Source organism: Numenius arquata, chromosome 7 (genome assembly GCF_964106895.1).
Source record: "Numenius arquata chromosome 7, bNumArq3.hap1.1, whole genome shotgun sequence".
Classification (NCBI taxonomy): Eukaryota; Metazoa; Chordata; class Aves; order Charadriiformes; family Scolopacidae; genus Numenius; species Numenius arquata.
Genome location: NC_133582.1, coordinates 62930109 through 62957140, shown reverse-complemented (window position 1 = coordinate 62957140; position 27032 = coordinate 62930109). Strand labels below are relative to the sequence as shown.

Here is a 27032-nt window from a genome sequence, read left to right as displayed (position 1 = left end):
ATTTATATATTTATTTTTACAAAGTAAGCCCAGTTAGTGAAAATTATTTTATGCTCCCTTGCTACTATACCAACAAAATGAAATCCAAGTTCCTGCATGATGTGGCATGTAAACCATTTGTGCTGAAGTGATTGCCAGAAACGGATGGAAAGTTTTTATCCTGAAGAAACACTCAAATAAAATGCTAGTGTAATCTAAAATTATTCACTGACAGTAACTGCGGGATTTTTTTGGGTCTTTTCTTCAATTTACCCAAGTCTAGTATCCAACAACTTAGAGCATCAGCAGAGAAAGTGATATGTTTTCCCTTCTGATGTTCAGTAAATCTGAAAACAAGTGGGTTTTTTTAAGAAGGAAGACATAAAACAATTTTGTTTGCACTTCATGGAAAAAATATCCCATCAGTAGTGCTGCCATCTAAGGTAAAGCACACACGTTTTCAAAGAAAGTATTATGAGTGAGTGTGTTACAAACACTAACATTTTGCCAGATTCCCTCAGCTCCTGATGCAGGTCAGGTCTAAAAGCTGGATGGCCTCAGCTCCACCTAGATGCTGTGATCACAACCGTGTGCGCTTATCTCACGCAGCACTCTCACGTGCCATGGTTCAGCTTCATTTCCTTTCTTTAAGGCAGTCCGAAGTCAGCAAAAATAGCTAAACGGCTTATTTCTTTTTCATAATGTAACTATAGATTTTCCAAACAGCCTCTTGCTCCTTTGCTCAGAGAAAGTTACAACCGTGTGCCCATTTTTCTGCACCAAGAAAAAAAGTGACAGTTCATTAGCTTTTGCTCTCAAACTCTAAAATTACACAGCTACATCAATCCACCTCCTCTGCCCTGTGGAGCTTCTCTGTTATCACAAAGCCTATTCAACATTTCCCCAAGGGCCAAGACCAACACTTGAACAAGAGCCTAACTTTGTACGAAACCAGAAGCGTGCCCATTACCCACCGTCCGAGACACCCCTGCCCGACCTCCTTCTTTCTCCTGCTGTTATTTCAGACCCGTATCAGTTCTCAGCCTGACCACAGCTGGGAGGAGGGATCTCCACCCTGCCCCCTGCAAGCTTGCCTAGCGTTAGGCTGAATCTTTTATTCATTCATTGACAGAAATATCAGAGGTTTCTTTAAAGGACAGCAATGTGCCCAGACGACGGGTCTGCCGGAAGGATTCTTTAGCATTGGGGAAGTCACTGGCTACCAGAGAGAGCCTGCTTTGAAGTTGCCACTTGCAGCACCCAGATACTTGGGTTGGATCAGTTTTTACCGGATTACTTTCATGGCAAGCTCTTTTTGTCCCATCTGAAGAGTTCCTTTGTGGGCAATGAATGAGGATGCACCTTGGGAATGATCCGATACTTCAAAAGATGGTTCTTGTAGTTTATCTTGCAGTAAGCCTCTCTGCTGAAAGAAATGCTGCAGAGCCCTTGTATTGATCACAACAATAGCCCATGCAATGTGCCTTTTGTCACTGGGCTGGCTGCACTACCACTTTTCAATATAACTCCGAAGCAAATCCTTGCAAACTACGACTTTCATTAATTCATGTATGTGTAGATATACCCTGTCTATTACAATGCAACATTTTTTCCTGCAAACACTTCAAAACAAAGTCAGTGACAGTTTACCCACTGCTGGGTGAAGAACTGCAACTTAGGCTAGTTTGGAAATGGTAAAGTCAAGAATATCTTTATGTTCAAAAAAGAGAAGTTGTTTTTTTTTAAAGTTTTGCTTCCTATACTGAGTTTTAATGGAGGGAAAAAAGATAAGAATACACACCAGCTAGGCAAAGGTAAAAGTTACATGCAGAAAGGAAAACTGATGTCCTGTGTCAGCTAATACACATTTACTAAACATTTCTAATTAGCATTCGGTCTGTAGGAGCAATGACATTTCAAAGCATACCACATTATCACATTGTAAGCAACAGTCCCCTATAGGTTTCTACATACCCAGACAAAAGTTGATTTTGAAGGTGTTAAACACTAAGTGTTTTAAAACCAATAAACTTTTAACTTAAAAAAGCCATGGCCGTAGCTGTTTTTTTAAATAAAAAAAAAGGATACACCCAGTTCTAGGTGTGAAAGCCATTATTCACGTCTATGCCCATATACTTTATTTGTCATCGGTCACTGAGTAATTCAATTATTTTAATACTCTTTAGCAAAGCTGCAATGACAATTGAATGCTTGTGCAAACACAGTACAACCTTGCGTGTGGACAATCCCTTAGTCTGCACAGCTCCTGTTCACAGCAGCGCTAAGGGTTCCAGCTCATGGCTTTTGGAACACAACTTCTCGCACGTAACTACTGGATACTTGAGCCTATGCACATCCCTTGCACAGCAATCCTGGCAAGGTTATGTTTTTGCCTCAGTAGATGCACTCTATTTCTGGGTCTTTTGACTTTCCTTCCTATGCAGGCTACATGATAAAGAACAAACTCCTGATCAGTTCTGTAGATATTTTTTCCTCATTTTATGCACAACTTTTAAAAAATGCCCTGCTGGAAGCCTTACAACAGCTTAAATAATTTTATGGATCAATAGAAACACTCATTGAAGCTGTTACTGAGTGATAACTAGGAAGTGAAAAATTACAGCAATTCAGGAACAACCTTCATCTCCTTTTCTTCAAAGCTCTGTTTTGAGTTACAACATGATCAATCCTCACTGACCTCAGCAGAGAGATTCTTTCAGTTCTGGATTAGGCTACATTCTACAGGCAATGAAAAAAAAACCAGCCCCAAAACACAAGTTTACATATGCCTTACATGATGAGGATACTTTCCTACGTTTAGCAAGATGATGATATAATTTTCTGTTGTTTCCTGCCTTTATTCCCACTGAAGCTGGAACCCAGGATGTCATAGTTACATGGCACAACGATGGGTAGACTCTTAGAGCAACTAATAAGAACAATGGATTGCTTTGTATCAACATGAGCCAGGCTAATTTCTACAATACAATGTAAAATGCAAAGTGGATTCCTTTCAGTTTCTTTTCTCAGCAGTTCTCCCTTCCCTGTCTTTAGCGTAAGTGATACCACCATGGCAGTTTTGATACTCAGAACAGAAAATGGAAACAAAAAAAGTCATGAGCAGGCAACAAAATCAAATGACACCCAAGATGCCTGCAGCACGGTCACTCCTCAGTACACTCAGAGACGCTGTGCCAAGCGAACAGCAGCTGGTTCTGGGGGCAGGGCCAGCAAGCGTGGAAATGGTGTCAAAAAGCAGAGGAGCTGGCAGGGCTTTTCCACCAGCACTAATGCAAGAGAGGGCCAGACCTTCTGGGAGAGAGCTCATGTCTGAGCCAAGAACAACCAGGAGACCTGCTGGGAGAGGGGCAACAGTGGCAGGGGGCCTACAGATACTGGGGGTGGTCTTTAACAGCTGGCCTGGGAAATAGCTGTGATTTTGGCTGCCGGGCCCACTTGAGCTGCCTCCAGCACAGCCCTGCTTGGAATCACTCTGTAACATATGGGAGCAAGCACCAAACCCACATTCACAGAGATGGAGAATCAGAGGCGTAACAGTGTAGCATTTTCACAAGTATCTGTGTATTTTTTGGGGCAAGATACCTGGGGACTTCAAAAACTTCCACCCTACCTGTCTGGCTTAACATGCAAAAGCAGTCAGTACCACAACAGACGGACAGAGTTGCAGAAAGCTAGCACACACCTACGCCTCAGTAATCAGTCATGATTTAGGTTAGAACCAGTAATCAGGAATTGATTATTTGTACAAAGTAACGACATCAACTTAAATCCTGGCTGGAAAGCAATTGTTTTCAGAGACACAAGTAACTTCAATTGCCGAGTTGATTTTAGAAGCAGCGTTATAATATGGGATAAAAAGCTAGGAACATGGAGAGTAAAGCACACTGTTGCATTAAAAGAAAAATATAAGCCTCCAGAAACTTACCACCGAGGTAAGAGCCATCTGAAAACTGTAGATTCGTGCAAGGCCAAAATCAGCCAACTTTATCTGCCCGCTGCTGGTTACAAGGATATTTTGGGGTTTCAGGTCCCGATGCACCACACGATGTGAATGCAGAAAATCCAGTCCCCGAAACAGCTGAAGCATCATATCCTAATTACAGGGAAGAAATCAATACGCAATTATCAAGACAAGGTGGCAAACAAGTAAATTCCCTGTCATAATCTGCAAAACTAAATTAATAAATACTGATTTAAATATGTGCACAGGAGATAAAAACAACTATTAATATAAAATGGACAGGCTATTGCTAGAACCAGCTGACTTGAACAGGTGTCCTTATCACGTTAATGTATTGTTTCCAGTTGAATTACTTGAAGTTCATTGATAGAAGTATAAAGACTGGTCAACATACTTAAAAGAAATAGCAAAAGCATGTCTGTAAATCCCAGGACAACTTCAAAAGATTGCTGTCCAAGTAAGAAAAATACGTAGAGGCTTTTTGCTCTTAACTTTAAATCACACACCAGTTTGCATCTCACAAGTTTATGCTTTGTCCTGCCCAAGTGAAGTGAAATTTTATCCTTTACTTCAACAGGCATAAGGATCTGTTTCAATCAGAAAAGCTGCTTAAATGACAAATTCACCAGGATTTAATGTTATAGAGGGAAAAAGTTTACTTGGCAAAACTTGTATAGAATTTACTGAATAGGACACAAACTACCTTTAGACCAAAGTTTATCACTAAATCAGTGTAATAATCATAAGCAACAGTTCTCATTTTGCTCTCTGTTTTGTTATAGTGATGCAATCTTCTCTGGCATTTCCACAGCTGAAAAAACTTTTTCATCTGTACTCATGTTTTCACATTAATCTTAGTAAAGTGAAAGGAATGAACCAACCGACTCAAACCTAAATACTAGAAATCCCCTGAATTCCAAATTAGAAGGATACTGTCAACTTGAAAATTATATTTGTAAAAAGGGGAGTTACCAGAAGGTGCTGCAACAAGTAAGAAACCAAAGGGATAAAGGGATATTTTCTGTGTGCACTTGACTCGAGTTCAGGAAACTGCAGCTCTGTGCTGGGTGGTGACATATGCCCTTCCCATAAGCCATGCAGTAGGGTGTCTGCCAATCCTATCACTAGCAACCAAAATGGTCCTGGAGAGGTGGATGGTGTGAAATAGGAGAAAAGGGAAGGAGGATAAATTGAAGGTGGTTCCTTCTGTTCCGCTCTATGGACTCGGGCATGTTTCAAGTAAATATTCAAGGCACACTATTAAAAGGAACGATATCTGAAAATGTGTTTAAAAATAGCTCAAAACATTCAACTTGATAATATTGCTTTAGCTGAATGCTTTTTAAAGATACACTTAATAGACATTGCTATATAATTTAATACAAAATTATTATTTTAATGTAATGTTCCCTGATCATCTCTACAGAAAGTGTGTAAAATGTATAGATACTAAGGCTGGAAGCTCTAATCTGACCTCTGATAAAACACAGCCATTTCTATATATAGTCTATAACTCTCTTTGCCAAGCAGCAGTAACAGTGGGCTGCTCATAAAGTAATCAGCTTTTCTCTGAAGACTCTGATGATGGAGATATTACCATGGAACTATGGATGCTGCGACAGCATTTAATTATTATCACCTATGAAGGACGGTGATAAACTGAGAACCTCATTGCCTGTTAGCTGATGCTAGTATATATAACTAGTATAACAGGGTTTTCACCTTTAAAACAAATATACAAAGTATATAGAATCCTCTTGTATTTATATCATTTCCCTTTGCAGTTCAGAAATACGTGGAAGAGCCAGGACTACAGCTCTGCAGGTTCCAGACATCAGCAGAATTAATACATGTCATCTCTGACCACTGTGTGCTGTTAGAACTTCCATCAAATCCCAACAGCCTTCGGACCAGTCTTGCAGATGGTAAAGAACATGCCAAGAACATTTAAATGTGAGGTTATCTTAAGTATGTACTTAATGGTTTCACTGAATTTAGGCCTAATTTTTTTTATTCCCTGTAGACATAATATCAGATAAAATAAGAAAATAATTTAAAGAACTTAAGGATTAGTCAGTAGACCCTGGAGAGTCCCTTTTTGGTGACATTTCTGTATCCTACTCATTTGTCAAGTATGTAAACTCATTCCTGCCGTTACCAAACATATCAAGAATATTTTTTTCCTACAACTGATGCTGGTTTTGTTTCAACTTTCTTCCTCAAGCTCAGCAAATGCAATCGGCTCTGCTAGTTGCAAGTTACAAGCAATGTCTTCAGTTTCTAAATTCAGAGTCTTCTTCCAGGCACAGGTCAAAAAAGAAAATAATTGAAAATGGAAACTGCTATATCTTTCCTTCCACCCATGGGACTCAAAAGACGAGTACCATTTACTGAAATTCTCTTCACACAGTAAGTCAGGTGTGCAGCAGAAAAGTGTACCAGGAAAGTGTGTAAATTTAAAAGGTATTAGAAAGCAGAAGGAAAACTGGGGAAAAAAGTGCTATATTTCCTCTTCCAGGAATTTCAGAGTTAGTCCATACAGGCTATTATCAAGTATTAATTTTGGGCTGTTGATTATGTTCTTTTGCTATCCCTTATTACTTAGTATTACACATATGAACATATTTCAGTCCAAAATTCTCTTGGAAGAATAGTGCAAAGATTCATGTTGTAAAATAGGCCACTTTGTTGTAAAAAGACCATTTGTTATTTGTGACTCATTATTGTCCTGCTTTTAAATTCTCAGCGAGTTAGAAAAAGAGCAGAAACCAAAATCACATGACATCGGCTTATTATTATGCACTTTAAATACAGAATACCAAATTGTGCAGCTCAGAAGTAGGTACTTGTTTGCACAAATACATTTTCAATATCAAAGCAAACAAAAGAGAGCTTTTGAATTTCTTTTCTATCCATAACAAATGATGAATTTTGTTCTGTACATAAGCCTCGTCAAAAGCCATTAGGCCTCACTTTCGGAAAATGTCTTCATACTCTTAGTCAGCCGCTTGTAAGAAACGAGAGGCTCAGACTGGGCTGTCTCTTTGACAGCGTAACTAATAGCAGCAGACACTAACCTGTGCTAGCAAATGAGATAAAGGCCATCAACACGCACAAGCCAGATCACTAGCCAATTAAACCAGGATAATTCCACTCATCTGATGGAAATTTCATTCACTTTTATTAGTGATGATACCCAGTATTATCTCAATTACCAAGATCTAGAAATAGCTGCAAGAGAGTCTTCATGCGCCTCATGTTCCATGTCTGCTTTTCCCCGAGACATTTTCTGTGGTAGCTCGGCATACCGTACTTTGAACTGCAGTTAAAATCATATTTCAAAAGATAATTGCAAAACGATCAATTGTATTTGACAATCAAGTAGACTCATGCCTTAGCAGGTTTGAGGAATAAGCTCTAATGAGTCATGATCAAACCTCTACTGATGTCTATCAGATGTTCTTTGGATATTGCATGTTTACAAACTTAGACACAGAACAGCGCCGGTTGTTTCAGAGTAGAGGTTTCTGCCATGCTTCTAATATCACAAAACCCACGATGGTTGTTGTTTGGGCTGAAGTGCTATACATTATTCCACCGGGATTACTTTCAAATAATCATGGCTTTACAATGTTTTCCCTTTTCAGGCTACATTTGCAATGTGTTCTACGGACAGATCTAAAATATTTATCCATAACTCAGTTGAAAACTGAGCTATTTTGGGATGCAATGAACAAATACACTTTCCTTAGACGCAAATATGTAGCTTTAATTTTGTAGAAGCCTCATAATGGAAACAGGAGCAAAATTTGTTATGGAAATGCTGCATCTTTTGCATGTTCCACCATATATGGTATCCGTGATGGCCTTGCTCAGTCCAGTATTTGCTGAAGTTATCAGCACTGAGTGTCAGGACCAAACTACGATGAACTTTTCAAGCAGTGCCATATTATGTCATGAGTCTCAACAATACACAGAAGTATGTCCCGCATATTCTGTCTCTGGAGCCAGGAGGATGGGGACAGGCTCGGGCTGAGGAGCTGCTGCTGCCGCCTCTGCCAGGGGTGGCCTTCAGGGCTCACACTTCCCGCCTCAGGGGCAGCCGGGGCAGAAAGCCACGATTTCCTACAGACTTTTGTCTCCTCTTTGTCCTCTCCCCTCTTGAGTCTATGCTTCACTGACCCTCTTAACCCTCCTCCAGCTTCTGATCCATAAATCCCTTCCAAGCCATTGGTTTTCAAACTACCACTCCGACCCTTTCAGAGTCACCCACCATCTTGACCTCCAGCTAAAATTGCTGTCCCTTGCCCGCAGGAACTCCCTTGCCGTGTGAGAGCAGCCGGACTCTCTGCAGTGCTCTGCCCGCCCAATCCGAAAGAGGATGGCGCGGCTGTCAACCAAATAATTCCAGAATCTACTCAAAGGAAAGAGAACACAGGGAGTTGTTCTGGGTGTTGGTGCCCCAGTGCTGGCAGCCGGGCTGCAGGGCCTCTGTCAGGGGAGTCCAGGGCCTGCCCTGTGCCAGACACAGCCCGGTTCAGTTCCAGCCGGTTCCAGCCGGTTCCAGCCGGCTACAATGCACCCACTGCAGGGCACGGCCGGGCCTGTCAGCCAAGATGGTGGTGCCTCTGTGAAAACATGTTTAAGAAAGAGCAGAAAAAGCTGGAGGGAAAGAGGAGGAGGGAACAAAAGGAGTGAGAAACAGCACAGGGAACTCCAAGGTGAGGGGAGGAGGAGGAGGAAAAAGAGCAGGTACTCCATCATGGAGCAGATTTGCACACTGCAGCCCATGGAGGACCTGCGTTGGAGCACGAGGATATATCCCAAGGGAACTGCAGCCTGTGGAGAGGACCTACGCTGGAGCAGGCAGAAAGCGTGAGGACGAAGGAGCAGCAGAGAGGAGACGCTATGGACTGACCACAACCCCTCACACCCCTTCTGCTGCTCAGGTGGGGAGAGTCAGGAGTGATGTGGAGCCTGGAAAAAGGGCAGGGGAAGGTGTTCTTTGAACATTTGCCTTTCTTTTTTTTCCCCCACTACCTGAATTAGCAATTAAATATCTATCTATTGGCAAGCTCATTTTCTCCTTTGATGCTAATTGATAAGCAATCCCAGTCTTATCTCAGCTCATGAGCTTTCTTGTTCCTTCTTCATTTTCTGCAGCCATCCTGTTGAGGCAGGGAAGTGAGTGAGGGGCTGGGTGGGAGTTTGGCTGTTGGGCCAGGCTAACCCACCACCGTGGTAAAGAAATAGATGCTAGAGGTTGTGTTTTTAAAGGGGGACACAGCACGATCCAACCTGAAGGAAAACACCAAGAATAATGTCTTCAGAGAACTCCAGAGGTAACATACACATAGGAACAGCTGCTCATTACATGAAGCTCACATTTTCTCCACTGACTAGCATGTGAAGAAAGAAAAACCTTTAACCAGATTGCCCTTGGTCATGGTGATAGAGGATACCTAATGCCAGAGAAACTAAGTCTGGAAGCCCACAAATATACTCGGTCGTATCACCAAATAAAAGCAACACAGTACAGATCCTCATCAACTGCAACAGACCCTAAATTTATACTAATGCACAGGATTTTTAGGGCTTTTTTTTTTTTTTAACATGCTATGTTCCTCTTCCTGCTCAATTTCTGTGCTAACATTTGGTAAAACACAACAACCCTTTGGAATCTCCTAACATTTCTCCTCCTTCTCCGTGGAGTATCTCATGCACCTGCACAACAACCTGGATCCTTCACTCAGAGTCTCTACCTGTTCGTATCTCATTGTTCTCTTCTTGCTGAGCAGAATGGAACATCCCTATTTTGGATGGCAGGTGTTGGGATACTTGTCCTGAACACTTCCTGAAGGAGTGTTTGCATAAGAGACAACGGCAAGTGTAAACAAAAGGGGCGAGTTTTAGACAGCAGGGTGTAATGAATCAGCCAAGCCAGTTTGACGAAAGGGCTTGCTGCAACAGCACAAACTTCTCTGAGCAGAAGAGGAGCAGGATGAGGCTTCCTTTGTATCCTACAGGATTATACTGAACCCACAACCATCAAATTGCTTTCATTTTACAGGGTGTTTTTTAAACATGGTGGAATGAAAGTTTAAAGAGTTTTCACATCCTCTGGGACTTATTTTTGAAGCAGAATAATTAAAGCACTTCTATGGTTATACTTTGTAACAAATAGTCAACATTAATTAATGCCAAAAAAACAATGGCATTCCTGAGGAATGACACAGTACAGATACATGAATAGCAAAAGACATGATTAATGTTGTTACACTGAATCCCAAAGGCATTAGTAATAATGCAGTGACTCCCTATTAAATGCAGTGATTTTCTTTTTTAAGTCTTGTCCTGGCGCTGTGCTGGGAACCCACCACAGCAGCCTCTCTAGAATGCCATGACTGCCATGGTGGGGACAGAGAGGTAGTTTGCCGCAGCGGATGGAGCTGCAAGATACTCTTCTTCACGCAGCTGCCTGGTGCAGCAGCCGAAGCACAGCACGAGGAAGACAGACCCTTGCCCCTTTGCCCTTTTCCTCCTGCTCTCAGGAGAAAGCTATTCTGATGAGTCTCTCTGCAGGGCATTCAGAAAGGGGAGGAGGAGGCTGCGCTCTGCCTTCACCCAGCCACACCGCAGCCTCTCAGGAGTCATCCACAGTCCAGCCCGGGATATAGAGCTCTGACTTCTCCTTACACTGGGTAACAGTTTATCTCAGAGCAGTCCCATTGCTTTCCATGGAAGTATTCATGGGGTAAGGGTCGTCTCTCAGAAGAGAAGGCTGCTGTGATATTTCTGTCAATTAGCTAGAGCGCACCAGGAGAATGTGAACTTCACAGCATGTTCGATTTAAATATGTTCACTGTTTTGATAAGAGAACAATAAATTCAAATGACCCGTTCACTTAGTCTTATTAATCAGCCTCACTGTGCAGGATAAAATGTTCATTTTCTGTTCATAGAATAAAATGTTGTGCAGAGAGAAAAATACAGAAAATTCATTTAGTGTATTATTAGGAGAAGGGAATTAATATCTGCATAGCTCATGCAAGGAATTGGTCTAATCGTTGTTGGTGTTTTGTATGCTGCTCCCTGAAAGGTAAACATTTTGTTGAAAATTAACACATATATATTTTTAAATATGAAGTAAAATATTTGCATAATTATTTTTGAGTTGTAAAATTATTTTAACCATATCAAAAGATATTTTAATACACTCAGAGTAGATTAACAGATATTTTAAAATATATTCTGATAAACAGTCTCTGATCTATTTCAAAGTACTTTAGTACAAAAGAAAGCACAGGTCAGCCAAGTGATTATGGATTATCCAACTGTTAGGATGAAGAACCCTGCAGGCATGCACATTCCCATAAGTATGCATGTATGTTATTGTGCTGAATAATCCCACTGAAGGCAATGTTAGCCATACTAGTCCACTGCAAAAATACAAACACTGAAATGAGTATAGTTGGGTTGTTTTGGTTTGTTTATTTGTTTGTTTTTATTTCTAAATGGCAAGAACTGTTTGTATAACGATTTAAAAGATACAATACCTGAAGGACTGGAGTCTCTAAAATACTGTTTGGAAGACTATTTGGGTTGCTATTAGAAGTAGTAAGGTAACCAAGATTAGAAAGACCTATATAAACTACTATGGAATACAATAATCAGTGAATCAGTTAATAGTCAATCTAGTAAAACTTACAACTGTCACTATTATGCACAGACCTGCCTGTATATCAGGAGCATTATATGTTAGTCTCAAGCAAAAGTACCGCAACTGTGCACAAGATTCAGGAAAAATGCAAAATTTTAGCTGAATACTAAAGGTCCATGGTAGTCTCCGAAAATGTTTGAGGCTTAACAACACTACTGCGTTGACACACGTTTATGATTGAATTTTATGTATGCATATAATAGCTTTCAAAATACCCAGGCACTATTTCCTTTTATTGTCATGCTCTCGTTTGCAGACTGAACTCAGTTCATAGCCACCACAGCAGGTTTAACATGGTCCAGTCCCGTGACTTAAACCTACCCACTGTCCCTCCTGAGCGAGACAGGAACCAGCAAACCTGTCCTGCCGCAGGAGATCCCTGGCCAAGCGTATTCTGGGGTGCTCCAAGCACCCCCAAACACCAGTGCTCTCCAGCAGCACAGGCGACATAATGAAGACGAGATTAAGACAAATAGATGCACCCAATTGTGTTCAAGGAACTGTTCTGAGTAGCCTTCTGTCTGCCCTCCTTAAAATAGAGACCTGGATTAACATTTCAGAGGTCTTAAAGAGTTTCAACCTTAGTACATGTCTGTTTTACCGGTATCTTACTACTGCCAGATTTTCATACTGATCTCAGCAGTTGAGACCAAATTCAGTACATGAAACACATACTGAACACCTGTGGGACACACATGTACATACACATGTATAGGCACACACATGGATGCATCTCATTTCGGGCAGATCAATGGTAATTCAAGTGTCTGTAAGTCTCTCCACATCAATTTCTCATTTTACAGCTCAACACCTGCCAAGTCAGTTTGTAACATAGATCTTTCCACTTTTACTTTATCAGCTGCTATTTTTCATATTTGATGAGAAGAATTTGCATGACTGAAAGGAAACCTAGATAATTATTGTCCTACTTGCTTACTTTCAGTGATTCAGTGTACCAAAAATTCCTATCAAAGTGGAATTACCAGACATGCAAATGAAACACATAAAATTTTCTATCTGGCTACTGGTATTTTTAAGAGCAAATACATGCAAATCAAATGAGAACAGAGGGGAATTTTGGTTTAACAATTTGTCAGAAATTGGCAAATATGGCACTATTACCAAGACCTGTCCTGGCTGTGAAATTTTTACAGCAGGTAAATGTAACTTTTGATTAACAATCTTTTTGACCACTCAAGCCTTTCCACTCCTTGTGCCCAGTAGAGAAACCATCAGAAGGTGCAGCTCTTAGCAGAACTTACAGATCTGAGCCGGGATCAGCAAACAAACCGATTTTTCTCCTGTGTCTCTGGATGATATCATCACAGTTTTGTACAGCCCCAAATACTTTCTGGGAAACTTCCTGTCTTTTATTACAAGCTTTTCATAAAACTGTATTGGAGACAGTCATCCTGGTTTGACAGTTGTTACCCACTCTGTTCTTTTATTCCTCAGACCGTCTGAAAAAGAGACGACGACTAAAATGAACCACAAAATCCCCCAAACCCTGTACTGGCTCACCCGGTTGGTAAGTCCCACACAAACAGCATCTGTGACTTGTACGCATGGGCTCCGAAGCCCCTGCTGGCACATGTCTGGGGACTGACACCAGCCAAAAGTTGGTATCTAAGCGTCACACCAGGTCAAGCTGGAGAGCTGGGGCAGAGCTGCCGTTCGAATTCTGGAGTGCCCTTTTCATATAATTCCACTTTCTTTACTAGTCATGTTTCTCAACAAGGCAAGTCATCCTTCCTATGACTGATGCTGGGAGCCTCTTCCTCCTGGGGCAAACCCCAGACTTTCACTTGACTAAGCCAATCTGTTGCAGAGCAGTGAGCACACTCCCCTGTATCCATCACCTCTTGGTACAGCTTAGTGCTCTCAGCTTTTAAAAAAGAGTTGTGATTGCCTCTAATAGCATGTATTTCCTTTTCTGGTCGTGGGACATCATTGCCATTTCCTCTTCATAGACATTGCTTCTGCATTCCCAAGCTGCATTTTGGGACATCCTAAGTGCATCATCACTTGTTGCAATCCTTGTAGAAGCTCTCCTGATGTAATCAGATAAATTAGTCCACCCAGCAAATCCACAAAGCTGGATGAGATTCCCTTTTAACTAGTTCCGTATGCGTCTGAGATGAGTTCACAGAGAGCACTGTCTCACTCCCTGCCAGAATCTACAAACTACAGTAAATTATCAACCCCTGATGAGTTGATTCTCCTGCAGTGCTGCTCACACCGGTCCTTGCGAGGAACAGTACCAACAAGCAAACCCCTTCCCTAGAGGAGAAGGCGTCTGAGTCGGCTCTACAGCTATTTACCAGCACCTTCATGACACCCATGCTCATAACAGCCCTTTTTCATTTACTCAGACTCCACGAAGGGTTAAAAATATGGCATATGTTGACAGCCGACACTCCTCACTGACAGGAAAGACTTGCTGCTGTGGGGCCAGGGCCTTGGCGTCCCCTTCCCCACAGCTGTCTGTGGAGAGCAGCTCATCGTCTCCACTCCTTTAACCTCAGGATAACGTCTGGAGGGGACCCGGTGCCACAAGCATACTCCTTTTTTTAACGGCCATTTCCTCTCTGGTGTAACTTGCATGACAGCATGTGACAAGCAGAAATTAATGGGGACACTGCTGTGCCAATACCTCTTGAATTGCTTTGACACTGGCTGCAGGCTGCCTGCTCGGCCACCCAGCCAAGACCTCACATGAAACGTGGCAAGGGGCCCGCAGCTCTATTCACTAACAAGCCAGCTGGTCAGTGATTAGAAACCCCAAACAATGCCGTGCACATACATCAAGAAAAACGCTTTACAAACAGCTTCGGACTCAGGAGGTAAAGTCTCCTAGACAAGTAAATCTGTGAAGTTATCTTCTGGGGACTGCTGACTTAAGCTAACATTAGAGATAACTTGGGAGGCCCTGGGAGATGACTGTCCCACATCGTCACCTGAGCACAAGAAGGACTAACCCCAGAACAAAGACTAACACCTCACCATGCTCAGAATCATGGGCAAACAGCTTAGACCACATGGATTCTGTTCCAGAGGAGCATTCAAATTACGTAAATACATAGAGATTTATGATAGACTGCTCTTCCTAATGGTCTATCAACACTGTGGCAACATTACCGACATTTCTGCAGAAACTCTCACTGGTTTTGTCTGCAGTGGGCCATCAAGAAGGCTGAGATTTGTTTATACGTTGATACATAACAACAAAGGATGAGACTTCAGAAGTATCCCAGGGGATCTGGATGGCCAGATCTCCTACACCCAAGGCAGCTTTGAACGTTTCAGCCAAGACTTTTTTGAAAACTGTCAAATCCTTGGCTCGACACAAAAGGCTCAAGACGACTGCTCCTTTAATTTCTCTCTCAGTTGTTTTTTTTTAAACAGGATCCACTAAAAATGCATGGATTTTGCGAAGCACCTGCGTGGCAACAAGAAAATAAGTTATGCTTTTTTAAAACAGAGAAAAAACCAGTCAATAGGATCCTACAGATTAGAACCCCAAACTTCATTTAAAGTCAATAGAACTTGGGCACCTAATTCCTATGGCTCCTTCGAAGTTATAAACTCAGCCCAGCAATTTTTGTTTAATAGAAAACTCGTTTAAACTTATAACACAGGCCTGCTCCATTTCCTGATATATAAGGAAATATGTTTTGTAACATAGCAGGTGCATAGGAGCTCAAGGCACTGTCAAAGCGGCGGGCAGGATAGCAGAGTCAGTTCTGTGAATTAGAAATTGGGGTTACTGTAGGGTTTGGACCATGGACCTAATTAATTTTGATTGCTTCCATCACAAAGATTCAGCATAGTCACGAATGGCACTTGCAGGCTGAGGAAGAAGATGGCCTCGTACTAGGCACAACCAAAGCCTGGAGAAGTCACTGGGACTCTGTCCATCAATTTTCAAAGACCTGAGCTGGTCCCACTGCTTTTTAATATTTGCACTCTCCTCCCACACTCATTGGAACCAGCAGGACCTTCAGAGAGATGTAGCCAACCTTCCCTGAGACAAAAGTGTCAGCACGACACCAGACATCAAAATACAGCTGTTCTCTAGAGCCAGACCTTTTTTTAATAAATAGTTAACAATTTCTATTAAGATGTGAACACAGAGGAGAGTCAGAAGACAATCCCTCCCATCTCTCCAGGGAACACATAATAAATAAAGCCTAGTTGTGCACTTTTTAAAAGCCACTTTTCAGCAACTTTTTTTGGTTGTAATGTACTTGCATGGCAAAAGTGTGGTGATGCTGGTCAGTGCTGCCCATCACTGGGGTCAATTGCTGCCTGAGTTCTAGTGACAGGAGTTCCTTTAACTTTGCTGCCTCTCTTGCTCCGTATTATACACTCAGGGATAATGGTTAACTATTCAGGAGTGTTCCAAAGTACTGGTTAATGTTTGTTAAGTACTCCAAAGATCTACAGTTTGCTTTCAGTTATAAAGGCATAACAACCTTCAAGAAAACCAAGGATATACACAAGAAGGAAGATTTTTTGGATGGAAGCTATAGGTAGAAATTGACTTCAGGGAAGAGCCGAGAGGGGACAGTGGCCTACTGGAACAAGCTTGGCCAGGAGCCCCAATCCAGACACTGTATGTACAGCTTTGTGATGCTGCTACAGTATTGCATGAACTGGCTTCAGGACCAGAATCTCACTGATGCCTCAGTACACCCAAATCAAAAGTAGGGAAAAAGAGATTTGTTTCTTGGAAGCATGGAGCAGATCGAGTTGTTCTCCATACTTTCAGTAGCAATTCAGTTGCAATTCTATTATGTTGAATTAAAAAATCAATAGCTCTTGAACCAACAGCTTTACAAGGGGAACAGGCAAGCACTGCATCCTGCAGACAAGGCAGAGAGAACAGATTTTGCAAGAGGAGTCAAGCAAGCGCACAAAGTCTTTTGTTTTCACCGAAAGGATGGGAAGTTTGCTGATAGCACCAGCCTAGGGGAGTGGCTGCCCACTTACATGGTCTAGCACTTTCTGATTTCTTTTCTGATTTCCTACCTTTTCCTTTACTTCTTTCTTTCCTCCCTTCATTCACCCTGTTTCCCTTTCCCGCCCCATCCCCAGTTCTGACCCTTCTCTTTATGCTGTCACTGCGACCCATCCCTCTCAGCCATTTCTCCTCCCACCCCACTCACCCTCAGACCCTGTGGCCTGGCTCCATCCCTTGGGGTCGCTGCATCCCACAGGCCTGGTGACAACCGAGCAAGGTGGGTCAGGAGAAGACGCCAGCCATCAGCACCCCTCAGCAGCTCACCTCTGGGTTTCGGATATAACAAATCGTAATGGGCAGTGATGTGCCTGAGATGTGGCTGCAGTGGTGGGGCATGGTCCCACACGTCTGCCGAGTTTCTCTGAAGCGCCGTGGGCCATAGCCCCTCTACTTAGGAGCAAAATGACACTGATTTAACACTAGCGTAACTTAGTGTCAACCTCACCTTGTTTTCTTTTGAACACTTGACTGGTTCTTAAAAAAGGAGGCATCTTCAACTCCTAGTGACACCATGAGTGATGAGCCAACTTATTTCTTAATGTTGGCACAACAGACAAGAATCAGCTCTGCTTTGTGGGTGAGGGTGAGGCTTGGGGGTGCATCACAAGGTGCAACATCGGATTCAAAGGTCTTCCTGGGAGGGGAGAAGATTTCCCCCAGTGTTTCACAGGCACAATATGCTCTCCCTTCCCCCACCTCCCCGAATGCTAAACAAAACAAACTCTAAGAGATTTTTAATAAAAAGTCAAAGATATATTAGACATTAACTTGTAAAAAGAGCCAACCAACAGAACAAACTGCTTCCATGAAGAAGTATCTTTTGAAAGTAGTGTCACAAATGACGCACGTGACAAACGTAGCTTGTGACAAACCCATCATTGCTTCTCAAAAGGGTAACTTGTGACAAGCAAAAAAAGTATGCTATTGATCATATAAGCATATTTGGGAAACAAAACTACATGTCTTTTTGTGTATCTTCACTGTAAGCATTGATGGAAAACCTACGAGAGTAAAAGAAGCCGCGATGCAGAGGACCTGGAGCATATACGTCTGTGCTCCGCTGACTCGGGCCCTAGAAAAAGAAGGCTTTTGTTTTCCCTATCAACAAAAAAACCCATTACTAATCATACAATACAATATCAAACTCTATGTTATTCCAAAATGTCAGTCAATTAAGTAGAAACAAACCATATTTTCAGAAGGGCAAATGAGAGAGGCTGGGGATCACTATCAAAGGACTGCTGTTTTCTTTTGTTTATTAAATAGCAACTGTATTATTTACTGCAGCTTTGCAAGCCAGTGAGCAGCTGGGTGTCACACATTTCCATGCTGTGTAACCTCTCCTTATGCTTCGTTAGATTCCTTATCAGGACCAGAAAAAAAGAAATCTCTCTGTTATGCTCTTCCTGTGGCAAAGGAAAAGACAAGATGATGACTTTCCAGCTCATTTCACTTGTACAACGTTCTCATCAATCACCACGGGGTAGGTCTTTGTTATTTTCACTGAAGGACTGTTCTTAGTTTTCCACCACAATAAAGCGTGACTCCACTAACTAGCAAATCAAGGTTACCTCCACCACATTTGCAAAGGAACAAAATGCAAACATAAGGCTAAAGCTTCTGAAATATTTTCCAAGGCCCCAGTTTCACAGACATAAGCTTAAGCTGAATTAGTTCTGAATTCTCTTCATTGGAGTGAAGGTTAAAGTCTGAAATGCTCAGATCAGTTGAGGTAAGGAAGCCAGACTAACCATTTCATCAAGAACCAAAAGTTTTCTGCTTGTTTTGCGACTTTCTGCTCCAGAAACCAAGCAAAGAAACTGTGGTTTATTTTTATTTTCAACTCTCTGTCAAGTATGCATCTCTCTGCAGTTTTGGTTCACGATAGCCCACGCAGCTTGGCCTCTGCTCTCCTTTCCCTATGTCTTCAATAAGCCCTATAGACACCGGCAGGAATTATGCGAGCAAACAAAAAGCAAGAAAGGGATCTATTCCAATCAAGACAAAAACATAATAAAAATGCTTTGTAAGATGGTCTCTCCTCCTTTAACTTCATGTTTTTACACGTCTTTTCGGTCTGTGTTGTTTCTCACCGAATGACAGTTCCACACAGCATGCTATTGTAATAACAAGCATATGGCTCAGAGATCGCTGTCGACTTTCTGGAGTCTCAAATTAGACATTTTTATTTAAAATACATGAAAGACATCTGTATACTCTTTCATTAAATGCATTTTACGTTTGTAACATCCGACGTATTCTCTTGAAACCATTTCCATTAAAACACCGACTCTGGGTTTGGAGAGCAAGTATTTCGTTTGTAGCACTAAGGGAGGAGTATGTTACTGTCAAAATTTGTCTCTAAAAAGTCCTTGCTAAAATATTTACTCTGCTTGTCAGAACAGGAATATCTGAAGTTAATTCCAAATGAAAGAATATTTTAGAATGATTCATAAACTAGTTGTTAAAAAAAGGCAACGTGCTGCCATTCCAGTGCCCCTTCCCTGCTGTAAAACTAAAGGAGAAAGGACTCCGCGTTTGCATCCACAGAATATTATAGCATTTTGGAGCCTTTTGAGATTCCTTAATTGCAGTTATGCAACAGAGCTGTCACATCCTGAAACAAAGGACAAAAATTCAGCAGCTGAATTTATTGGCTTGGAAATGAAACAGTCTTAAGAGATGGCTAACATGTCTTCTTGATTATTTTTGGCATTTTAAAGTTACAGTGCGATGCTTCCTATCGCATAGACCAAAGAAGTGGGACTTTTAGAAATACTTAGATTTTTTATGGCACTGTTCGTGAAGTCACATATTTAGCAACAGTGAAAACTGCTGAGCAGTAACCTTCCTTGCAATTAAGCCACTAATTTCAATAGGCTTTTTATGGTATAAGATACCGTTCAACATTAATAAAGATATAATGCGCTGCCTTCTACAAGGGTAAAAACCAGCTTCTTCTTTTACATGGGTATTCTCAAGGGTCATGATTTTCAAAGACAAATGGGATAAATTCTGTAGCCAGAACAGTTATAATATTAATGAAAAAAGAAATAAAGAAACCAGTCCGTTGAACCTGTGATCCCCCAGAGCCCTGTTCCACCCCCGAGCCAGCTCACCACGAGCACCAACGCCCACACACTTCATGAACAGTCAGGAGTCTGGTTCCCAAGGCACAGACAGTGCTTACACAGAAGTTTTGAGGGGACACTACTTCCTCGCTCTGACAAAGCACTGAAACACAAGCAACATGCATGTTCATGACTAATCTGAGACTACGGAAACAACGGTTTCAATTCTCCTTTGCTAACCTTGGAATTCATTGGGTCAGTAGCACAGAATAACAACGCGTTCTCCTCTCAGCTCCTCTACTTCACACTCTTTAAACCCCACTGCTTCTAAAGCTGGACCAATCTGTTTGCATAAAATTCAGCAGAAGCTGATGTGCTGTGCTGGAGCAGAGCCTCTGCTCCCTTTGGGGTTTCTCCTTCAAGGTCTGAAGCTGAAGGCTCAGGTACATACCTAGCATGAGTTTAAATGTTTTATGGATACTGACATAAGCACGGTACAACTACATCAGTAACAGAGAGGTAGGAAGAACCTAAAATATTGATGCTTCTGAGTCTTTGGATAAGGCTTCCGACCCCAAAACTAAGGACAGATTTGATCTAGGAGCTCTTTCCTTATTGCAAACTGTTCAGGCTTTGCGTGGAACCCAATGAAAGGCTGTTGGTAACTGATGCTGAGAGCATTGCCCCACTCGTACCCCGCAGGAACCCTGGGACGCCAGCAGTTACACCACCGCAGGATCTGACCCACCGTTGTGCTCTGCAGTACCGACGCTGGCAAATATTACAAAACCACGTCTGCTTGATTAAAACTACAAATAAATTAATCATCTTAATTTCTAAATATTTTCCCTTGCTGTGGCACCAAGAGCAAACATCAAGCAGTATTTCTGTTATTTCACTTCTGTTTCCATTCTAAATTTTCTGCCTTCTGGCAGCTGCTTGCGAACTTACTAATAATTGCGTCTTTGTTTGGACTTCTTAAAAAGAAGGATATTCTCAAAATGGAAGAAAGCTCATTTTATTTCACTTTGAAACCTGAGAAACCTGTAACGTGAACCATACGCTGATTACAGAGCACTGATACATAAAGGAAGCAGTTGTGTGAATGTGTGAAGTGGCTGTGGTGGGGAAACAGCAGAGCAGAGAAGCACTATTTTAGACAAATAATGCTGTTGTAGGATCTGATTATCATGACTCACGTTTAACAAGATATTGTGTAAAGGCCAGCCAAAAAGGAAGATCTATTATGGTGGGCACTATACAGTCAAGGGGTTTCATACAGCCTCTTCCATTAAAAGCTCACAAATAAAATGGACAAGACAGACCCCAGGTGGAGAAACAGTGTGACAGTTCCATGATACTGCTATTTTATGGGGGTAGAGTCAGGAGGGGATAAGCAAAATGGAAAGAAAAGTGATGGAGAGAAAATTTCTGGAGGGAGAGAAAGAAGGGAAGAGAAGAGTGCTGCCCAGCGTAAATACAGAGTGAAAGCCAGGTGAAAGCATGAAGGGGGAAGGGAAGGGCAGGAGGAAGAAAGGGCTAGAAAAAATGGGATTAGGACAAGCAGAGAACATTGAGTTGAAACCACTGGAAGCTCTCTGAGTGTCGGAGGTTTGGCAGGTGCCACGGGCTGGAGCCACAGGCTGGTGTCACTGGCTGGTGTCACCGGCTGGTGCTTCTCTGCAGTTTTGTCCCTGGTGGCCGGAGGCCGGGAGGAGCTGTGCCTGCTCGGGGATGGACTCTGGCAATCAGCAGATATACATGTGTGTGTACATACACGTGTATGTGTGGTATGCCCTCACGTGAATACATATACACACAACATACACCACACCGCTCCCTGGCACAGGAGATCTGGTGCTACGTTCTCTATTCCTGTGCCTCTGGCTCGTCTCTAAGCGTCTGAGTCGCCAGTTCTGGCCTCTTCTGGCCTACAGCTATTTTGAGATCATGAACTTCACAGACAGTGCAGTGATCACCATCAAGTTTCCCTTTCCTTTCCTCCCACTTGCTCAAATAGCAATATTTTTTCTGCAAATATGTTAGAGGACTTTTACAATAATTACATGTATATATGTATGTGTGTTTATGTGCCTATATTTTAAGTTTTACATATGAAAACATGCAATACAAAATAATTCCATCCCTATCCATTTGTACGGAACTTTGTTCTCTGGTATAAGCTAAATACATCTGTTAGAGAGAAAAAGAAGCAAACACAACATAACTTGATTAAGTCAGCGTGCCACTAAAGTAACACGCCTCAAATTAATTTTTACTGTGGGATACAATAACCTGCCTATTTACTGGCATGAAAGCAGCGCATACAGCTAGTGCAAGAGTATTAAACTTCTCTTGGGGTGGGACAGAGGAAACAGTTTTATAAAAAAATAACTTACTTGATGACTATATTATCTTCTATTAGCTATGAGCCGTCTGTGGCCAACATTTGAATTATTTCACACTACAGCTGTGTATTTGCTGTGAATAAATATGGACACGTTGTGAATTTTCCAGTATAGAGAATCTGAGCTGCAATCACTTGGGTTGGCTGCGATGGGAAAGGTATCCTGCCGCAGTGTCCCCGCTCAGCTGAGTTCAACCCCGAGAGTCTGGAGTTCACAAGAAAAAATACCTTGGCCAGGTTTCCCAAATATCTACCTTGTCATAGTTTGTCTCATTCCGTCTCCTCTTCCCCATCTCTGTGCGCCTGTTGTGGGGTGACCTATGGCGTTGTGGGTGTGCGGGGGCACAGGGCCTGATTTCCTCCCAGTGCAGAGACTGCTATTAAGAAAGTGATTCCTATCTGCGCCCACGAACATCAACAATGGCTCTTAGAACCTCTCCTCTTTATCTCACATCTGCTGCAGTCTGGCCTTCAAATTACTTGTCAGAAGGAACATATGGCTTGAAGGCAAAATTTAGAACATGGGTAAATCCAAACATGTCAGTCTATTGTTCTGCCACTGCTTTACGTGCACCAGGAGCTGCAACAGCTCTCTGTTAATTGCTTTAACTCTGGCATCTCTTCTCTGGTGAAGAGAAAGGCTCTGAAAACATGAGTGATGCTTCTGCGGATCACTGAGGCAGGATTTACGTGCGGAGCCAGTTCCGACTCTGCACCACCACCATGAGACAAGGGAAGCACCTCCACAATCCCCCCCTTCCCGAGGCGCTGCCACGGGCTGCGGAACCCTGCAGCCCCGTCTGCGACGTCCTGCCCCACAGCCCAGCCCCACTGTCACCCCCGCCTGGGCAGGGTTCCTTCCACCTGCTCCCTTTCTTCCCTGCGGCGCCATCGAGCACTTCACAGGGCAATTGCTGCCACACTGATGTTCCAACAGCAAACCCCGGGGTCACGAATAACCCGAGGGCGCCTCAAGGGAACCCAGAGCAGCAGGATCCATAAGCTTTTGTTTGCATCACACCAAGCTCCAGCTCTGCAGAATTAACAGAAATTAAATGAGCCGATCGCAACATTTCACTTCCAGTGTTTGTAATACTGCAATTTTGCAATGACTTGATCATAAATTCTCTTCTACCAAAGGCTCAATCTCCATCCCTGCCCACAATTCAGAATCTCTTCAGTTTCTTAATACTCTTTGACTTTCTGAATAGAGATGATTTCTGGCCCTCCATCTATTGAAAACAATAGCTTCCCTCTGACTTCAAACAGGCTGTGTCCTTAGGGCCCTACTGGGCTGTCCTGCTGCCTTGGGAGTCTGGGGCATAAAAGAAAAGTAGGTTGAGATGTCTATTCAGAGAGTCCCTCACAGACATCTTTTCCCAGTGACATTTCTAATTCAGTGTCATTGTTTTGAAAGACTAAAATTATTATTTCGCGCAGGTTGCTTTCATGCATTATGCTACAACGTTGCTTGACTGCCTTCCAAGCTGGAACAACTGAAAAAATGTGAAGCGCTCCAATGATTTTAAATCACTCTAGTCAGGACAGAGTGATTTAAAATGATTGGAGTGCCTCACATTTTTATGAGCTCTCAGTTTGCAGGCAATGGAGGCCTGGGCAGTCCTGGGCCACAGCACCGCGAAAAACCAACTCCTCGTTAACATCAGTTTGAACACGCTTGCATTTGGGTTTGGAAACAGTAGGGATTTGGAGACATTTAATGCCACCATAATTAAAATCAGTGGCTGCACACTGACTGCAAGAAGGCCTGAGCTAAAGGAATAACTGCACAGATACAGCACTGCATTTAGTGGCACCCCGTGTTTGCGGTCCCTTCCCCGGAGCCACCACTCCTCCCGCCCCTGGGTCAGACCGTACCTGCACCACCGCGCCACGGAGAGGTGGCCGTGTCCCCACAGGCAGCACAGCCCGGGAGAGAAATGACACCACCTGCAACAGAGGGAACCCCCTCCCTCTGGAGAATACCCTTTTCCTAAGCTTTAGCTCCTCCGGAGCTGCCACTCGTGCAGGGCACCTGCTCTCCCTCCTGCTGCCCTTCCGCCTCCCCTGGGAGCAGGGTAACAGAGGAAATGGGAAAAGATTCATCCCACAATAACGTGTCAGTTCAGTCCTTTGGTTTGTCATTTATTTATAGCGGCAACTCTTTCTTATTTCATAACACGGATTCAGAACAAAATTTACTGCCAGACACTCCACAAAGAATGAGATCCTGAGCAGCTGTAAAGGGGCGTCCCTTCACTGAAGGTGATGGACCTACACCTCTTGGTATCGGCTGGGGATCTGATCCGTTATTTGGGGACTCTAAACTCCACACCAAGTTTTGCTTCTTTCTTTACCACAAGGGCACTGACAGGAAAATGTTAGTAACAGCTCTTCTCTTAGCATCTTTCTTATTAATTTGAGTAGGCTCCTTTTTTAGTGGCTTCTAACTTTGATGTTGTTAAATGTGGCCACGCTCTGCAGACTCTCAGTACCGGCGAATCCGTTTTCCTGGAATATCTTGTGCTGTTTTCAGAACTGCGTGATTGTGTGACACCAGCTCCGCTTCTCACACGTGACGGGCTGCGCAGGTACAGCCGTGGCAGATGGCTGGTGACTCACCTCACGACACCGAGCGCTGGTTTGCTTTCTGAGAAGCAGCGTCTTCATATTAATTTGCTAAGAGTTTTGCCAAGAGGTGAGGGGTTTGCCTGGTTTGACAGCAGCTATTGTAAGTTACAGGAAATGCACCAGGCAACAGTTTGTTGTCCCCTCCCATTCTCAAAGGCTCCTTGGCCCGGCAGAACAAGGTGACTGGAGGGAATGCTGAAGAGCCGCTCCTAAACCACTTAATTTACAGCTTCATGTACTAAGCCACCACATGCACGCATTCATTCAAAGCTAAATATTGTTATATACATTGCAATAGCTTAAATCAACAAACAGCAACTTTTTTGCAGGCATGTGATTTCCATATTAAAAATGTAATTAGTGCTCTAACGACCATATCCATATCGAAATACTTTAAGATCAAAAAAGCCATGCCAGCCTCACAACATCTCATCACAGCGTGACCACCCAGCGTAAACACGCTTCAGCCCCAAGCACTAACACATCAAAATGCCTTAGTGGCCTCTTAAGTATTTTTTAAAAAAACCTCTTTCTGTGGCAGAGATGGGTCATTCCCATTTCCACTACCCTCATGTCAGCCGACAGAAGTTCCCAACGAGCCAGGTCTCTCAGACGCTCAACTGCTGATGCCATGAACATCACCAGCGGCGTGTGCCCGACTCACAGCAGTGTCCTACGGAAACCGACCTCCCAACCTCCCATTTCCACACACACTGCCCTGAAGTTAAAGAGCATCCCAAGAAGAAAAGATGGGAGGAGATGATGGGTACGGAGGAAAGAAGGATGATGTTTCATTGCTGGTTCTGATTCATCCCGTATGGAACGTGTATTAATCAGGTCTGACAGAGGAAGCCAGCAAGGGTGAGTAGGACTATTACCCAGTAGTTACAGACACATATTAATTAGATTAAGGGCTTGAACATAGTTCTCTTTCAAAGGTGAATGCCATGTCCATGAGAAATTGGAGTCATGTTCTCCATCCCTCTAGGCCAAAGTATATTCCATTAAAAAATAATGGAAGTGCTTCAGCAGAAAAGATTAACAATATCTCTGTCCAGAATAACCCAGAACCCAGTAGCCAGAGCTATAGCCACAGAAATGGACTGCAGCATTCATCCTCCCGGTGACAACAGAGAGAAGCGAGCATGTCTGCCGTGCATCCCGGAGAATATTCCCACTGCCAGGCAGTGCCTCAAAGGCAAACTGTCTCTCTTCTATTTTACGGGCACCTGTGGATGTGTTCCTAAAGTACCCACTGGGGTGACTCCTGCCGCTGGGCTTTAGACGTGAAAAAGGTGTTGCTGAGCAGCGCTGAGACAAAAGCTCTAGTTGTGTTTCAATGATCGGCACGGTTGGTTTCTCTGAACTGCTACAGTCTGGCTGCTGTCTGCTAAAACATACAGGAAGTTCTTAAAATGGTACTGGTGTCACTTATATTCCTTGAGAGTTGGTAACTAAAAGCCCCGGAACGCCCCAAACCAGCAAAAGCTGAGTCTCCCTCCCCCAAATGGCTATCACATAATGATGGTAGCTAATTCACACAGAAAAGATCTTTTGAGGCTGATACTTCTCTCATAGTAATTTTATGTCATTCCAGTTCCGCTAACAACAGTTGAGTTTACACCGTGGTGCCAAAGGGGTATATTAGACCCTTCAAGCCCAAGCTCTCCAGAGCTTACGGGGCCCGTTTGGCACCTCGGCGCTGCTGCCACAGGCAGAACTTGGGCTCACGGTGCCGGCAGGGCTCTGGGCTGCGCTAGCGGGGAGGGGAGATACTCTACACAAATTGTCCACGACTCTGGAGAAGAAATGAAGCACAAATCCACATTAACCTCAAAAGCCAAACTATAAAAAGCCAGATTAGTCATTTCACAACGTCTGTGCTGCGGGTTAAATGCTCCGTTGCTGCAAAATGGCAATATTTCCCTGCAGCCGGGAGAACTGTGCTCTGCTTCGGTTCCTGCCAGGAGTACCCACAAAGGCTGTGTCAGTAGAAAGGTATCCATGTGCATTAGGAATATTCGACATGCATTAGGAATGAGCCTTGAGACCCTTCCTCATGGGATCAGCCCTGACTATCAGCAAAGGTACCTCCATAACCTGGGTGTTTTCACATAAATAGTGAAGCAACGGGTTGCAACTTCAGTTAACCGAATCTCTCTTTTTTCCCATGCCAAACAGAATTCAAGAAATAACACATCAGTTACTGGGCAAATGTTG

At 43.0% G+C, this 27032-nt stretch overlaps 1 protein-coding gene across 2 annotated transcripts in view; it reads right to left on the bottom strand.

The window, feature by feature from the left end:
• The window catches only part of CDK6 (cyclin dependent kinase 6), a 119817-nt gene that overhangs the window by 63158 nt on the left and 29627 nt on the right, over positions 1-27032 (bottom strand). For both annotated transcript variants that reach the window (XM_074151016.1, XM_074151017.1), the window contains one exon: positions 3926-4093. In XM_074151016.1, coding sequence (XP_074007117.1) covers positions 3926-4093 — 168 coding nt within the window. The remainder of the gene's footprint in view (positions 1-3925; positions 4094-27032) is intronic.